We start from the raw sequence: 16,654 nt of genomic DNA, 5'->3' as shown, positions 1-16,654 counted from the left end.
GGACACTCCTTACCAGTGGCTGTCAAAGTCACCACCGTCCTCAACTTCGTTGCGTCAGGGTCCTTCCAGGGATCATCAGCAGACATCAGCGGCATTTCCCAGTCGGCCGCACACACTTGCATCACGCAGGTTACCGATGCCCTCTTTGCCAAATTGCACAATTACATCCACTTCTCCATGGATGAAGCAAGTGTTACTGCGCATGCAGTTGGCTTTGCAAATATGGCAGGCTTCCCAAGGGTGCAGGGCATCCTAGACGACACACATGTGGCCATTAGGGCACCCCATCACAACCCAACTGTATTTGTGAACTGCAAGGGCTTCCACTCCCTTAACATCCAGCTAGTGTGTAACCACAGGGAGAACATTATGCATGTTTGCACCAAGTTGTTACCCTTCTGACTATTTGTGTGTTAACTTTCTCTTACGCGTGCTTCAACGTGGTGCTTCCCCTGTGGCTTTAGCAGATGTTGGGGCACCTTGCTCACTTCTCTGCTGTGCCTGCTTAGACGCCTTTGGCGGGCGTCCTCGGGGTTTGGGAGCCTGGGAGGGCTCTGCAACAGTCTGCTCCTCCTGCGGCTGTGCAGGGGCAGAGACGGCCATCTCAGTTGGGTGAGGCATCTGGGTCTCTGACCGAGGGCTCTGCAATGGCATGGGAGTGTGACGCTTGGAGAGGAGCCCACACGTGTTGTCGACCACCAACATCCCTCTCATGCGTCACCCACACTTCACTGCTAGCAAGTAGCTGGAGAGCACCTTGCTGCACATCAGTGGGGCCATGAGGACCTGTCTCTGTACTGACAGTTCTCAACTGAGACGTCCATGTACCTTTGGTTCCTCTCCACGATAGATGCCCATCTATCCTCCATAGCTGACCGTCAATCTAGAAGAGTCACCATGTTCATTTGCATCTGGTGATTTGTGTCCTCCATGGAGGTTGCCATCCTATCCATGGCAACACCTACATTCGCCACTGTGTGCACCATGGCATTGCTCATGTTTGCCATGGACTCCTCCGTTCTCTGCACACTCACAGTTAGCGTGGATGCAAACCCTGTCAGAGATTCCTGCAGTTGTTCCTGGAGTTCCAGCACTGCTCTCTTTCTGGATGGCCCCAGAGGCACAGCATCCACATTGCAGCTGAGCAGAACTAGGAGAGTCCTGCGACCTCCAACGAGGACGCTCCTCTGCTGTCCCTGCCGCCACCATCTGCTGATGTTCACTTATGAGCTGTGATACACCAGGTGACAACACTACTCTATCTCGCAATGGACCCACCGAGGTGTGTGTCTGCGCTGTAGTTGGGTGTGCTCATTTCTGCTGACGCTGCTCCCTCAGATGTTGCAGCTTCCTCTGAGGAGTTGCCAGCTCTTTCTCCTGGACATTGGGGAGGGGGGCTCTCGATGGTCCTGTGGTGGAGTAAAGGCATGAGTTAGACATGTGATATTTAGGTAGCAGACACATCCCATTGTGCAGATGATCAGAACTCAATCTGTATGAACATCAGATGCCATATCAGTTACTCATGGAATCTAAATGAGAGGGTTGAAAATCTATTCTGTCACCAGCTTGCTCTACTGCGCCCGTCTCTCCGTCCCCCACTTCCAGCTCCTCTGCACCTCTGACAATCCCGATAGCAGCTTCCTTAGCGTTGGTTAAATGCGCCAAGGAAGGTGGGCCTCCTCCTGTCCTCCCCCTCTCCCTCTTATTGTGGGCTCTCTTTTCCTGCAATGAGGGACACAAGTGGAGTTTGAGCGAGAATGTTGGAGTGAGTGTAGAGAATCCATAGCATAGGTGCTGAGAGGGAGACAAAGATGGAGTGAGGTGCCAATACCAAGGGCCCTCCCTGTGCGTTGTTAAGTTGTTGCCATTGCATAGCAGTGAGAGGGAGTGTGAGGGCAGCATAGTCGAATAGTGAAGTGATTCTGTACATAGAGAGAGAGGGATGGTTAAGGGTGTAAGGGATGTAAGGGGAAGTTGGGATGTGCAGGAGTAGGCTGACAATGCAGAGTGCTGGTGATGAGAGGAGATGGGAAGCAGATTGAAAGTAAGTGGGGTGTTATACTCACTTTTGCTGAGTGTAGCAGATCATTGAACCTTTTCCTGCACTGAACCCAGGTGCGTGAGCACAAAGACCTGGCGCTCACCTCCTCAGCAATTTGCAGCCAGGCTGCCTTGGTTTGCTGAGGAGGCTTCCTCCGTCCATTGGATGGAAGCATAATCTCCTTGCGCCCTCTCACTCCCTCCACAAGAGCATGGAGGGAGTCATCATCAAAGTGGGGAGAAGCCTTGGTTCTTGCAGCAGTCATCTTGCAAACAATAGCAATGAGGAGCATTAGAAAGTGAGTAAAACCCAAAGGCTGCATGGGCCCCTTAAATGCAGCTGAATCGAAGACGTCAGCAGAGGCGAGCAGCAGACCCGAACCCACTGATTGGGCCGGCTAACGTACACGGCGGTCTTAATAAGCCCAGTTAACTCAAAATCGATATTGAAGTGCGGCTGAAACCGACAGCGGGACCAGAGCCCGCCGAACAGCCAACCCGACGTGAACCCGCCTCTGCTGGCAAAATCCAGCCCTAAGTGTTGTTGAGTATTGAATGACGTTATTCTGCAAATTGTGTGCTTATGACCATTTTTCACCAATTGTCAAAAATCTTGAGTTCAAAAATCACATACAAGTCAATACAAGTGAACTAAAAACAAGTTCAGCCCCTATCCTGCAAAACTAGGGTGACGCTAAGCATTTAATGTCAGAATGCAATTTCCTGACTTCATTCTTACATTTTAAACATGATTTTAAAAATAACTATTCCAGGATTACAGTAATGTTTTGTGACTGAATACTAATGTTGAAACTGGTAGCTATACACAGTGCAGTACTTGTATTATACACTAAGTGGAGCACAATACTATTTTATCACCTGCATCCGTGAATAAGGCTCACATCCATTGCACATTGTAATAAAATTTGCTGGCAAGCAAAGCCAAAATTGGGAACATTTTATTTAAATTTTGATGATCGATCGGAAACAAAAAGGGGGCGAAATTCAGTAGGTTATTGCCTGGCGGGGGTGCTTACGAGGTGCTCAGGCAGTAGCGCTGCGGCAGGGCAAATTCCACGCCGCACGGCAAATTCGCCGGCCCCATCGCGCTGGCGATAACAGTTAGCGTCTCGGCACATTCCGCCATGTAGATCGTGATGTCAGCGAGTGTGCAGCGCCCGCTGGGCACCCGATCTACAAACTTCAGTAGCGCTCCCCACCTCACGCCGACAGCGCCAGGGAGCGGAGGCGTGAACCAGCCGGCTGGAGTCTGGCATGGCGGTGCTTAAAGGGATGTGCCCCAGCTGTCAAGGAACTTCCATTCCAAAGGTCAGATTTGAGTGGCCGAGAGCACAGGATGTATCTGCAGCCAAATAAAGGCTGCTTAGTCCCTGGAGTGTTGCGGGTCATCAAAGGACTTTGCATTTCATCCCACAGTACATCGCTGTTCTGCACTCCCTGAATCATTGGGGGCTGGTGTGCAGACTCCAGTGACCCTCCCCTTTAATGGCTGGAAGGCGCCTGCGCCAGTGCTCACTCCCGATTACACAACACCTCATATTAGTTATCGCTTGAAGCCTAACGCCACCCACTTACACCATTACATAGAAACATAGAAACATAGAAGATAGGAGCAGGAGTAGGCCATTCGGCCCTTCGAGCCTGCTCTGCCATTCAATGAGATCATGGTTGATCATCCAAATTCAGTACCCTATCCCTGCCTTCTCCCCATATCCCTTTAGCCTCAAGAAATATATCCAACTCTTTCTTGAATATATTTATTGAACTGGCCTCCACCGCCCTCTGTGGCAGAGAATTCCACAGGTTCACCACTCTCTGGGTGAAGAAATTCCTCCTCATTTCAGTCCTAAATGGCTTACCCCTTATCCTTAGACTATGACCCCTGGTTCTGGACTCCCCGGCCATCCAAAACATCCTTCCTGCATCTAGTCTGTCCAGACCTGACAGAATTTTATAGGTTTCGATGAGATCCCCTCTCAATCTTCTAAACTCCAGTGAGCCTGATTTAGCACTCCCCTGCATTCTTTGAGTGCTGAGACTGAATTTAGCGGGCAGCGAGATTGATTAGCGCCTGGTGCTAAACTTCCAACTTCTCAAAAGTTAGCGCCCCAACCAGAGCGATACTGAATTTCTCCCCCAAAGACTTTTAATTGTATTAATATAATCTAAGAAAGTATAAAGTGAAGGAAAGTGCCTTTTACTGGTATAGGCCCATCTTTGAGCAGTTCTTCAGACTACAACTCACAAACTGTCTCCATATATTTGAATAGAATCAAATAACAAATTTCTTATAGTAATATGTTTGGGCAATGGTACACATCCCGTATGGACAACAGACACAGCCATGGATGCTCATGACTGCACAGAATTTGAGCTGTTACCAGGAGGTGCACAGCTTCCTGACAATTTAACAGCCAGACCTTAATCAGTCTTATACCAGACACCTCTCCTTGAAGTGACCATTTTAGCAAAGAATATTAGAATTATGTCAGCTTACAAGTAGATTGAAAATGTCTTTAATTACAGTAATGATTTTCAATCAAAAAATATAGTATGGTGGGAGCAAATGTATTAAAATGGAGTTATATTGATTTTTGCAGTTTTTCTGTTTATTTATGTTGATTATATTTTTATGTTTATATATTGCAGCCTCCGAGCAAATAACATTTCTGATCAAGGAGCCTCCAAGCTGGTTGACCAAGCTCTTGGCTGCCGCAATTTACAAAAGATTGCGTAAGAACAATTTTGCTGGGTGTTTCTGTTAACATGGTGCTGACATCTACAATTATTGAGAGTCTCAAAATTACTTAGTGATTTAAAAAACAATTCTAATATATTTATAACCATAAGGAAGTAGCTATAAGAGAATACAATGGAAGGTGATGTAGAGATAGGTGTCTGCATTTGTTTATTTATACTTTTAGCCCCACTCCCAGAGGCACAGCCATTTGTAAAGAGCTGGGAGTGCGGAACACTACGGGCAAGTCTAAAATTTGGAGAGATGGAATGTAAACCATATCAAAGTTTGAGGGAGACACATCTCCCTCCTCATGTTCTCCCCCTGCCCCCATTTCCCTCAGAGGTTACGGGCTGGATTTTCATTCAGAAGTCAGGAAGGAGGCGGGACTACAACTTTCGGGTTTTAGTCCCGCCTCCATTGAGATGCGGCCAATCCACGCGATTTTCCCTTGATTGACCTTGTTGAGCCCGCCCAGCGGGCTCAGCAGGCCAATTAAGGGCCACCCGGCAACAGGTGACGTCACAGACTGAAATTTCATCTGTCAAGACGTGTTGACAGATGAATTATCAGTGTTTCACAGCTGTTTGAAGCTGTCAAACACTGACAGTCTTCTAACCTGAGTCCTTCTACGCAGACTCAGTTAGAAATCACGCCGGCACTGAAAGCTGAAGGCTGTCACTTTTGACAGCTCGTGGCCATTCTGCTTTCTGTGCCGGCTGAATGATGGACTCCCGAAGCCTAGAGGAAGGAAGGCTGTTAAGGTAAGTACAGGTAATTTAAACTTCTTTACACACTTTAGACGTGCCAGACACACTTACCTTTGCACTCATGCACCCATCACTCACCTGAACACCGACATCGCGACCCCTCCAAGTCCTTCAACCTGACGGCCCGCCTCCTCCAACCTGGCGTGGTTTGGAGCCGTCGGGAATCCCCACAACACCCTTCAAAATAGGGATTAGGCTAAAAATTGCCTGTTAACTACCTGTTAACAGGCAGTTAATTGGCACTAATCCCTTCCTGCCTCGGGTCGGCGGGTCCCAGTGCAGGGCGGGTACCCGCCTCCTTTGAAACTTACGTGGAGGTGGGTTTTGGGCGGGATGGTGTCGGGACCCCCGAATTTGGGATTTTTGCCCCCCGCACGCCTAAAAGCCCTGCCTCACGGCACACTGAAATTCGACCCCTACATCTCTGCCCCCTCCTTATTTCAGATGACTTTCGATTCGGGTGCAACATGAATTTTCATGAAACTTAAAAAAAAAAAAAATGTTGTACAAATTCTGTGTGGTGAAGTAATCTGACTGTGTAGAAAGTATTGTGTGTAAAGCAAACCTTTATATTCAGGGAAAATCATTTACTACTCAAATTCCTATGGTTTTTTTTTAGATTGTTTCACAACAATTTAACTGATGCGTGCGCTCAGAATTTTGCAAAGCTTCTTAAACACAAGGATAACTTTCTAGCATTAAGGTAAGATCAATACCAGGAGTGTTCAACAAAGGAAGCATTTAGACATTTAAGGCCTGAAATTCCAGTTCGCCGGCAGAGCATAAATTGGGCGGATCACCTGAAGTGGATTTGAATTTGAGGCAGAGCCAGGTTCCACCAGGATTCCGCCCTGTACCAAGTCCCACTTTAAATTCCAGTGGGTTTGGAGCAGCTGAGTCCACCCCCCCTCCCCCATCAAGGGGGGGTGTCTGGGGTGGTTCCTGCGTTACCCAGGGAATTTCATCCAGTGTGCCCTTTATAAGGCCTCAACAAAACTGTCCACAGCTATAAGCTGGCATGACCTCTTGAGGCCTTTGGGAAGGCCCCAGAAGATTCACAGACAAAAGCAATTGATCCCAGTGGATTGATTACATTTATCTACTGCATTTTGGCTCTATTTGGAGATGAAGATGGTAAAAGCAGCCAAAGGTTTTTGACCTAGGAATTGTCTTGGGGGACCTCCTAGCAGAGTGGCTTTGGACAACTCCACCTTACAATAGTGGATCAGGGTGGGTGTCTCTGAAATGTACTTGAAAGCGCCAGGAGTCTCCCTGAGCATTCAAATGACCCTGTCCCTGGGATTTGGCTCTGGCCATCAATTTGGCTGGCCATGAGGACTGCTTCTGCTGCAATTGTACCAATGGAGAGGGCCCATTGAAAATTGTTGCTCATTAGATTTTTAAATGGTGCTTATTTATGCCTTGTATTCATTCTTTAACATTCCCAGGCTAGGCAACAACCATTTAACAGCTGCTGGGGCAGAAGTGCTGGCAGAAGGTTTAAAACAGAACAACTCCATCCAGTACTTGGGGTATGTCATTTTCATTGTTCTGGATTCACATGCTGATACTGAACATCATACACACTTCATTCACATAGGATCGCAAAGGCCAACAGTAAATCCTTAGATTATAATCTCTTTGTAATCTCTTTTACCTCTTGGGTTTGGTAGTTTGGTGATCATGCTACTGTAGAACATGTGCCTTCATAGTAACAGATAAAAATATGTAAATTAAATAATAGAATAATAGAAACTAATTCACATCAGTTATAAGATTTTCGGGGGTAATTTTTGAAGTCAATGGGAAGTAAAATCAGATGGGGTGTAAGAAAGAAAGACTTGCATTTATACAGTGCCTTTCATGCTCACCGGACGTCCCAAAGCGCTTTACAGCCAATGAAGTACTTTTGTTGTGTTGTCACTGTTGTAAAACACAAGGCTGATCCAGTCAGTTTCCCGCCAGGCACGCTGGGTTAAAATGACCCCCATTTCATTATAATATAACCCAGCGATGCCTTACACTGTGAACATGAAGTCATTTTACACCGTTTACTTCATTTGTGTAATATCGTGATTCATAAACTGTTTACTTCAATGTTTATCCAGACTTTGGGGAAACAAAATTGGAGATGCTGGTGCTTGTGCTATAGCCGCAGCTCTTGAGAACAACACGAGCATGTTATGGCTAAGGTAAGGATGCTTGTGTAGTAATGCTTCTAACAGAACCTTTTGATTTAAACTTTTTAAAAACATGTGTTTAGGTACGTAATTCAGTGGACACTTTTCTGACTATTAGTCTTGTAGGTAACAATGTTGGCAGTCGTGGTGCCAGGGCTTTGGCTTTAATGCTGAAGAAGAACACCGTCCTCGAGGAGCTGTGGTGAGTGTCTTCAAGACATCAGCATGGAAAAGTGACTAAATAGCGAAGCACTAGGCCTCAGCTTGTTTTGGGTGGGGTCAAATCATTAATCAGGCTGTCAGTTGAATTTATGATTCTTTTATTATGGCTACTGATATTTGTGGTTGCGCAAACTTGTTTTTTTACTGTACTCCTAGCGTGATGTTTGAAGAGCGCTTGCTGGTATGATGCTGCCCAACTTGTGCACTTCAAATAAGGTGTGAATCTCTTGTTAGTTTTGACACTGCTTTGGAAAGGGGTGCTCTTGAGATACTTCCACTAATTCAGCTTTTGCTGCTGTAATATACTCTAAGCAGAGCCTGTTGAATTCTGCAGCACCTCCAGGCCAATGCCTGTGGAAACCCCAACTAAATTTTGCAGTGTGAGAATGTAGATTCTACAATAAGGCTGCCCAGGATTTGGGGACATCACTGTTGCAACATATGTTTAAATACTGTATAAAAACAAGTGCAAAATTGGTTGCTGTTGTTAGGAGAACTGAGCATTTCAAATTGTTTAAAAACCATGTGCTATTTACAGTAATAATAGCTGTCACTTAATACCTGATTGTCTCGGCTGATTTTTCAGAGGCAGCTAGGTGTTAAGAGGCAACTAAGTGTTGAGTAGTAGGTAACGGATACCTGGTGTTCTGAATCAGAATAGAGCTAACTGACACCAACTTTCCATCCCCATCAATTTGTGGCTCATTAATCCCCATGTATTTCACACCTTGTACACTTAGCTGCTAAACTAGATTTGGAGCTTCTGTAAAGACATCTAATTAAGATGCTGAGAGCAGTGGGTTACATAATCCAAAAGCATTTCAACTTTATACACTTTAACTGCAACACTTGGAAATATATTGCCATTCCTTCATCGTCGCTGGGTCAAAATCCTGGAAATCCTCCCTAACGGCACCGTGGGAGAACCTTCACCACACGGACTGCAGTGGTTCAAGAAGGTGGTTCACCATCACCTTCTCGAGGGCAATTAGGGATGGGCAATAAATGCTGGCCTTGTCAGTGACGCCCACATCCCATGACTGAATAAAAAAAAAGTAAGTGCAAGGATCAAAATGCACAGTGATTTAAGGAGCAAGATAATCAATTGAAATTGATGTTATCTGACCCCATTTAGAATCAAAACATCAGGTATAAGTTCCAATAGAGTTACAATGGGGAAAACTGTTTAGGGAGGGAAATGATGAAAAAATGATGCACAGCAGTTCATAGAATTATACTGCACAGAAGGAGGCAATTTGGCCCATTGTGCCTGTGCCGGCAGCATCTTACTAAATTCCAGGGTGATTTCGATGGCCATGGGATCGCAGAGCACTGGGACCCTGATCATCATACTGAAAAACTGGGTTCTATAAAATAGGATATTTATTATTATCTTCTATCGCTTCGCACAGCACACGTCGGTCAAGGAAGGCAGGAATTCGGAAGAGTAATTGAAAAACTTGTGACAATTTAGCACTGAAATACAATAATTAATGTTTGAAAACTGAAGAAAAGATATGTAAATATGTCGCATTCTGAGATTTCGGATGGCAAGCATATTTTGTGGGTAAGGAGAAGCCCATTTTATGACCATTGATGTGGGTTGGGTAGAGGATAGGGACTAATTAGTAATATTGTATGGAGTTTCAGATGGGTTTCAAGTAAAGGGTCAGGGATGGCATGAGCCGACATGTATTCCTCAACCGACTAGACAACACGATGGGCAGTTTAGTGTGTGTGATTGCACGTGTGTATAATATAATATGCGAGCACTGGGAATGAGTGAGAGGCAGGCAATAGCTACAACTAGAAGACACTGATAGGTCTCGGGGAGGGCAATGCTACCTGAGGCTGTAGAGAGATCTGAAGTGGGCGGGTGGTGGAGGGCGAGGGTCAAGAGGTGGCATTGGGAACAGAGTAGGCAGAGAACCAGCAACATTAGAAATGGGAGTGGAACTGGTAGGGCCATGGTACAGGATTGCAGATAGTGGGCATCACCATAAGCTACAGAGCCATTGAGCTTCTGGAGAACTGAAAGGCAAGTAAGCATGCTTTATAGCTGTTCTGTGAGATGTTGATCAAGCAGCTCTTGGATCTAATTTTGGCTCAGTGAGCATTTCATAAAATTTTGAAAACCAGGCATGAGTCAGTAATTCAGCTGACCCATGATCCTAGATAGTCTGTTCCATCTTTTAAGCTGGCAGGTGATTTTCCTGTCAAAACCACCTCATGGCAAATGGTCTTTCATGCACACTAGTATGTTTAAAATAAATTGTTTGTTACTAGAAAATAAAATTCTAGTATTTCTTTCAGTTTATACTTGTTTTTTTGTTGTTGCAGCCTTCAGGAGAACAGTTTAGTTGATGAGGATATGCTGCACTTTGTAGAAGGACTTCAGAACAACTCAAGCTTGAAGGTTCTCAAGTATGTAGTGATATGCCAATAAATGTGAAATTTATCAAAAGCTTATGGCTCCAACTCTAATTATGTGCATAGATTCATACAGCACAGCAGGTGTCTGTGCCGGCTCTCTGAAAGAGCTATCCAATTAGTCCCACTCCCCTGCTCTTTGCCCATAGCCCTGCAAATTTGTGCTTGTACTGTAAGAAAGATCAGATCATGTATTTCCTTCTCCTTTCAGGGACATTGCTTGATTATTCATTTAATGTTATCAATTTGAAAGAGATACTCTTCAAGTTGTTTCCACTCATCCCAGGTGTACATGGTGTGCTATGTTTTCCCTTTGCTCATTGGTTCCAAAGTGTTCTTTTGCATTTGAGTCAGTCTTTCTCTTTCATTTCCATTGTTGCATCTCTGATTCAATGCTACTTGAGATTCCAAGCTAGATGCTGGGTTGGGATATCTTTTGAAAATCACAAAAGAGTTGGTATTACTGTTGACATCAGGGTAGGCTAGGTTAAGTCAACCTATTTAACCGTATGTCATCTAGCTTTCATGAAAAAAATATATCTAGGATAATCCTTCCTTGAACCCTGGAAAAAGTCTTAATACGTTGCATAAAGCAACATATTTGACAAAAAAGCCCACTGTACCTTTGAAAGGGCATTGATGCAACAGTGAGAGTTCAGAGAGGCATGACAGGCTCAAAGAATTGAACTTGATTTGATTAGAAGAAAGATGATTGAGAGATTAATTAACCTGCCGTCTGCTTGCAGAGGTAGCAAATACAGGCTCAAACTAAATAAACCACAAGCAAGACTAGGGATTAAAAGTTTTTTTTATGTAGGATAATAGATATAAGACTCCCATCAAGTGCAGTTCATGCTATATTGGTGACTACTTTTAATGAAATAGTTGGATCAATATCTGTATAAGATTGGGGTGGGAGATTATAAGAATATGTAAAAACACAGATTATCAAACACTGTATGGAACACTAATTCATGTCATAATCATAATCATAATCAACTTTATTGTCATTGTTAGTGCACAAGTGCAGTACAACGAAATGTAGGCTTGCGGCTCCCGAGAGTGTACATTTAGATTAAGACATTTAAACATTCAACATACATTTGGCTTGTAATACATTAACATAAACATAACCATAATAAAGTGCATTGGCAGATGTGCAGGCTTTAGAGTTTATTTGTGGAGTTCAGTAGGATGACAGCCCTGGGAAAGAAGCTGTTCCTAAATCTGGTCGTACGGGTGCGAATGCATCTGTAGCGTCTCCCAGATGGCAGGAGGGTGAACAGACTGTGGCTGGGGTGGGTAGGGTCTTTGATGATCGACCGTGACCTCCGTAAACAGCGTTTCTGGTATATGTGCTCTATGGTCGGTAGCCGGGTGCCGGTAATGCGTTGGGCAGTTTTGACTACCCGCTGCAGGGCTTTCCGGTCATAGTAGCTACAGCTGTCATACCATACTGTGATACAGTTTGTCAGGATGCTCTCTATTGTGCAGCGGTAAAAGTTAGAGAGGATCAGGGGTGACAGGTTACATCCCTTCAGCCTCCTTAGGAAATATAGGCGCTGCTGGGCCTTCTTCACCAGAGAGGAGGTATTGAGGGACCAGGAGAGGTCTTCCGTGATGTGGACTCCGAGGAACTTAAAGCTGTCCACCCTTTCCACCACAGCCCCATTGATGTGTAGCTGGGACCACCCATGTCCTCTGTGAAATGCAACTGGTCAGAATTAAATAGAGTGGATTGTAATGCTGGATTGATGTTCTGGTGTTTCACTAGATTATTTTGGGGAATAATTTCATAAGCGTGTCAGCTTGTTGGAAGTTTTAAGCCTGGCTAATTGCCTCCCTAAGAAAACATAATAAGTTGTGGAAAGTCCACAACAGTACATTGTACATGGTCTGTGGAAGGGATGATTTGATGGGCCAATTGGGCTTGCCTTCTTTTCTACTTCATGATGTTCTTGTATCTTTAGTTACATCCTCGTTTGGGTTAGCCTTTTTACTAGACTGTTAAATGTTTTGCTTTAAATGGCAGTGTTATTTTTCTGTAATCCACTGCAGATGAAATTCAATGGTACTCTCATGGTGTAGAACATCCTTTGAACCCCTCAATAAGATTTTACTTAATCACTGCCACCCTCCTGTTCTCTATGTCATTCACATTATCTGGGCTAGAGAAGGGAATATTCAGTTAGTCTTCCTGCTGCCCACTGCCATGTGCCAAATTACCATGTGTAGATGCCAGAAGAGGACAGGATTAGGTCCAGCTGGTCTATGCTCACACGTGATGAGTGGCTACTTCAGTGGCAACAGGAAGGTGGCTGTCAGTACATCTGGAACCATGTCTGAGTGTAAGGCAGCCTCTTCAGGGGAAGGGAAGAAAACTGTCAAAACATTTCCAGCTGAAAAAACATTGTTTTGATTGAACCATTGAAAATGATTGATTCCATGTGATGCTTTGATCTTGTACAATTAGCTAACAAGGTAAAACAGGCTTTTAGAACTTAAATAATGGACCTATGAGATCCATCCAGTTTCAGATTTGAGGATATTTCATTTTCATATGAATTTGAGGTGAGGCCACAATACTAACATTTTTAAAATGTAAGTGTTGATGGTTATACTCTTAGGTGTCCTTTTTTGGCTGAATACATTAATTATATGGGGATTTCCTGTTAAAGTGCAACAAGAATTCTGGGTCATCAAAATAAGCTATATTTAACAAAAGTAGATGGGGTGTGCATGTGGTCTCTGCGTGAGCATTTCCCGGGCACCCAGCAACAAATTCCAATTGTCTTGAGTCTGATGACTTGAGTCTGAATAAGTGAACGCCCATTCATATAGCTCTCCTATTCCCCATCCAGTAATAGAAACATTTAACATTAATTATCAGGCTGCGTGAGATAAAGACCTGTAATTGCCAACCATCTGGGGTTATTCTGCTAGCAAGACACTTGGCTGTTGTGGCTGGTCTTTTGCCTTTGAGGTATATCTGAGGGGCAGACCTAGTTTCTTCATTTCATTGCAATCAAGTGCACAGGTCACTGAGGTGAGCTAGAGCTTTGAGTCCGCAAAGGCATCCATTTATGAACAAGTGCTCATGAGACATATTTTGATATCAGAATATGTTGTTAAGGCACTGATGAGAATTAAGAACTGTATTGGTGATTTAATCTGCTGACCTATTTTGCTTTCTCTTAAGCATAAAGTACTTTTAGCCTAAACTACACAGTCTTTCGGTGTGGTGTTTTGTTGTCTTTTGGAGAGACCAGGAGGGTAAGGTGGGCAGCCTATATTATTTTTGATACATAACCCAATGGTATAAATGGTTATTGTTCATCCTGAGGCACATTATTCTATTCACTCTGAATAAGGTCAAGTTTTGGCTGAGCAATGGAGGATGACCTTGTCTGGTTAGTGTGAGTGAACAATATTGGATGCTGCCCGAATTACAAGAGCAACTTCATTATATGGGAACAGAATGTCCATATCATGGTTTTCTATTTCTTCCTGCCTGCAGGCTGGCCAATAATAAGATAAGCAGAAAAGGAATGGAGTTTATTGCCGCAGCTCTGAAGCACAATATTACCATTGCAGCTGTTTGGTAAGTAATGAGTTAAAAACAAACCAAATACATTGTGGGATTTCCAGCTGTATTTATTAAGAAACCACTGTACTCAACCCAAAATTTGACACCGAGCCTTATAAGGAGAAATTAAGGCTGATGACCAAAAGCTTGGTCAAAGAGAGAGGTTTTAAGGAGCATCTTCAAGGAGGAAAGAGAGATGGAGAGGTTTAGAGAGGAAGTTCCAGAGCTTAGGGCCTTGGCAGCTGAAGGCACGACCACCAATAGTGGAGTGATTGAAATCGGGGACGTTCAAGAGGCCAGAATTAGAGGAGCAAAGATATCTCGGAGGGTTTGGGGCTGGAGAAGGTTACAGAGATAGGGAGGGGTGAGGCCATGGAGGTATTTGAAAACAAGCATGAGAATTTTGAAATCGAGGCGTTGCTTAACCGGGCGCCAATGTAGGTCAGAGAGCACAGGGGTGATGGGTGAACGGGACTTGGTGCAAGTTAGGACACGGGCAGCCAAGTTTTGGATGATCCCAATGTATTATTGATTATTGCTAAACATGCAGTCTACATTAACTGCACTGTAAAATGCAATTCTTTTATGGCAAGAATTAACTGCAGACATGGGCGGGGTTGGCAAACTTATTGGGCCCGATATTTATGGGGAGGGTGCGGGTGAGGCTGAAAACAGTCGTAGAACCCGACAAGGCTGGGAATGTGGAGATCATGTCGAGCCTAACGGCAGGACCCCATTAGCAATTTTGGGGTCCATTCCCCACCTGGCAGCCGACCAAATAGACAGCCTGGCCAGAAGCCAGGAGGGAAAACCACCAGCGGCAGTAAGCCTTGGGGACAGTCAAAGGAGAAGGTTGGCCATCGTGACGGGGGGAGGAGGGGAAAGAGAAAGTGATTATAAGGGGGGTGGTAAAGAGAGTCTGCAATCGGCAGCAGGGAGCCCGAAGGCTTCCTTGAGGGGCCGGGGGAGCACTCCTGCTCCTCCTGGCCACAAGGAGCATTGGAAAAGGTAATTACCTTGTGGAACCGGCAGTTCCCACCTCCCTTTCACTACCAGGTTTCCCGACCCCTGGGAAACCCAAGCAGCACCAGTTCATTTTAAATCAGGTTCCCAATTGCACCATGGGAGCTCGATATAACTATGCTAATGAAGTATCCCGCTTCTCCATAACGGGACAATTGGATGCCATGAAACCCGTCGGCGTAAAGATGGTAACGGGCATATGTGCGGTGAGTTGGAGTCGAATTTGACGGTTTAGCCCCCGCCCTTCATGGGGGGGTTAATGTCAAGGCCATTATCACCAGACGATTTGGATTAGCTATGTTTGATTTTCCTGTTTAAAGATGGGATTGGCCTTATCTATATTGTCCCAAAAGGTCAAATAGATTTCTAATACTCTCTCCAGAGTCATATATGAATAAAACCCTTTTGCAGAGATAACATAGGGCTGCAGATATCCCTGGAAGCATATCTAAGCATGAGTTATGACTTTCAAGGGACGGAAATTTCAATGGGTGCGGGGGCAGGGTGAAGGAACTATTGAAGAAGCTATCAGACGCTGCAATGTGTCATATTCTATTTACAGCACAACCAGGAATCTTGTGCAACACAAGCTAATTCTGAAACAAAGTTGAGTTACATGAAAAATATTGAGTTGTTTTTCCATCAGGTTAGGAGGAAATCATGTTACTGCAGAGGAGATCGAAGAAATGACCAGAGCAGAAAGGAGATTGACATTTTGATCAGAAACTTGAAAAGGGAACTTTGTGACCTTTGATACTTGACTCCCGTAAAGAACTGTGCTTCTGTGTCTTTACGAAATGCATTTATAGATGAGAGAATTTTGTAAAGGCTAGGGTCATATTTATAAATCTTGTCTCTTTTTAATAAACAATTTTTATTTTATCTGTCAGCTGAATCATTAACACATTGTGGTTTTTATTTCTGTTCTTCGCTGGAATGATTCTGATGTTTGTATGACTAACACAGTGGATTCCACTTACAACATTGCCACCCTTTTATTGTTCCTGTCACCTACTGTGATCCTGACTCCTTCCAGTATCAGTGGTTTATCTAAAGAAAGAACATGCATTTATTTGGTACCTTTTTAATATCCTCAGGACATCGCAAAGCATTTCACAGCGAATTAAGTATTTTTGAATTGTAGTCACTGTTGGAAATTAGGGAAACCAGCAGCCAGTTTACACACAGCAATGAGATCATTTTTTTTTCAGTTATGTTGTTTGAGGGATAAATGTTGACTAGAACACTGAGAACTCGCCTGCTCTTCAACAAATAGCGCTGTGGGTTCGTTTATGTCCACTTGATCAGCCAGAGAGGGCCTCAGTTTAATGTCTTATCTGAACGACAACACCTCTGACAGTGCAGCACTCCCTCAGTATTGCAGTAAAGGCCAGAATTTTAAGTGCTTGACCCTCCCGGAGCGGGACAACCCGGTAACGTGCGGGAAATCCGGAAGTTTTAACTCCACAGCGTACATGTGACTTCACTGACCGGTTCCCTGCCCGGAAGTCAGCCTGATTGACAGGTCGGGCGGGAAACGCTGGGCAGGAGGCCGCACCACAGTTAGATACAAGCCCCGACCTTGGGGGGTGGTCCAATCCCGGCGGGGGGTTTTGATCCCCAATCGTCGGGGGGGGGGGGG

The 16,654-nt window shown here is 44.6% G+C and overlaps 1 protein-coding gene across 4 annotated transcripts in view; it reads left to right on the top strand.

Annotated features, from left to right (window-relative positions):
* nod2 (nucleotide-binding oligomerization domain containing 2) overlaps window positions 1-15,901 on the top strand; it is a 42,432-nt gene extending 26,531 nt beyond the window's left edge. For 2 of the 4 annotated variants that reach the window (XM_085991451.1, XM_085991452.1), the window contains exons 5-12: window positions 4,714-4,797; window positions 6,191-6,274; window positions 7,020-7,103; window positions 7,680-7,763; window positions 7,870-7,953; window positions 10,314-10,397; window positions 13,921-14,004; window positions 15,664-15,901. In XM_085991451.1, coding sequence (XP_085847577.1) covers window positions 4,714-4,797; window positions 6,191-6,274; window positions 7,020-7,103; window positions 7,680-7,763; window positions 7,870-7,953; window positions 10,314-10,397; window positions 13,921-14,004; window positions 15,664-15,766 — 691 coding nt within the window. In that variant the 3' untranslated portion in view covers window positions 15,767-15,901. Of the gene's footprint in view, window positions 1-4,713; window positions 4,798-6,190; window positions 6,275-7,019; window positions 7,104-7,679; window positions 7,764-7,869; window positions 7,954-10,313; window positions 10,398-13,920; window positions 14,005-15,658 lie in introns of those variants that run through there. The other 2 variants (XM_085991453.1, XM_085991455.1) reach the window with 2 other exon arrangements.
* The last annotated feature ends 753 nt before the right edge of the window (window positions 15,902-16,654 follow it).

This window comes from Somniosus microcephalus, chromosome 6 (genome assembly GCF_052327205.1).
Source record: "Somniosus microcephalus isolate GS21.2 chromosome 6, FLI_Smic_1.0, whole genome shotgun sequence".
Classification (NCBI taxonomy): Eukaryota; Metazoa; Chordata; class Chondrichthyes; order Squaliformes; family Somniosidae; genus Somniosus; species Somniosus microcephalus.
The sequence above is the reverse complement of the archived record's forward strand: the minus strand, read 5'-3'. Positions and strand labels throughout refer to the sequence as shown.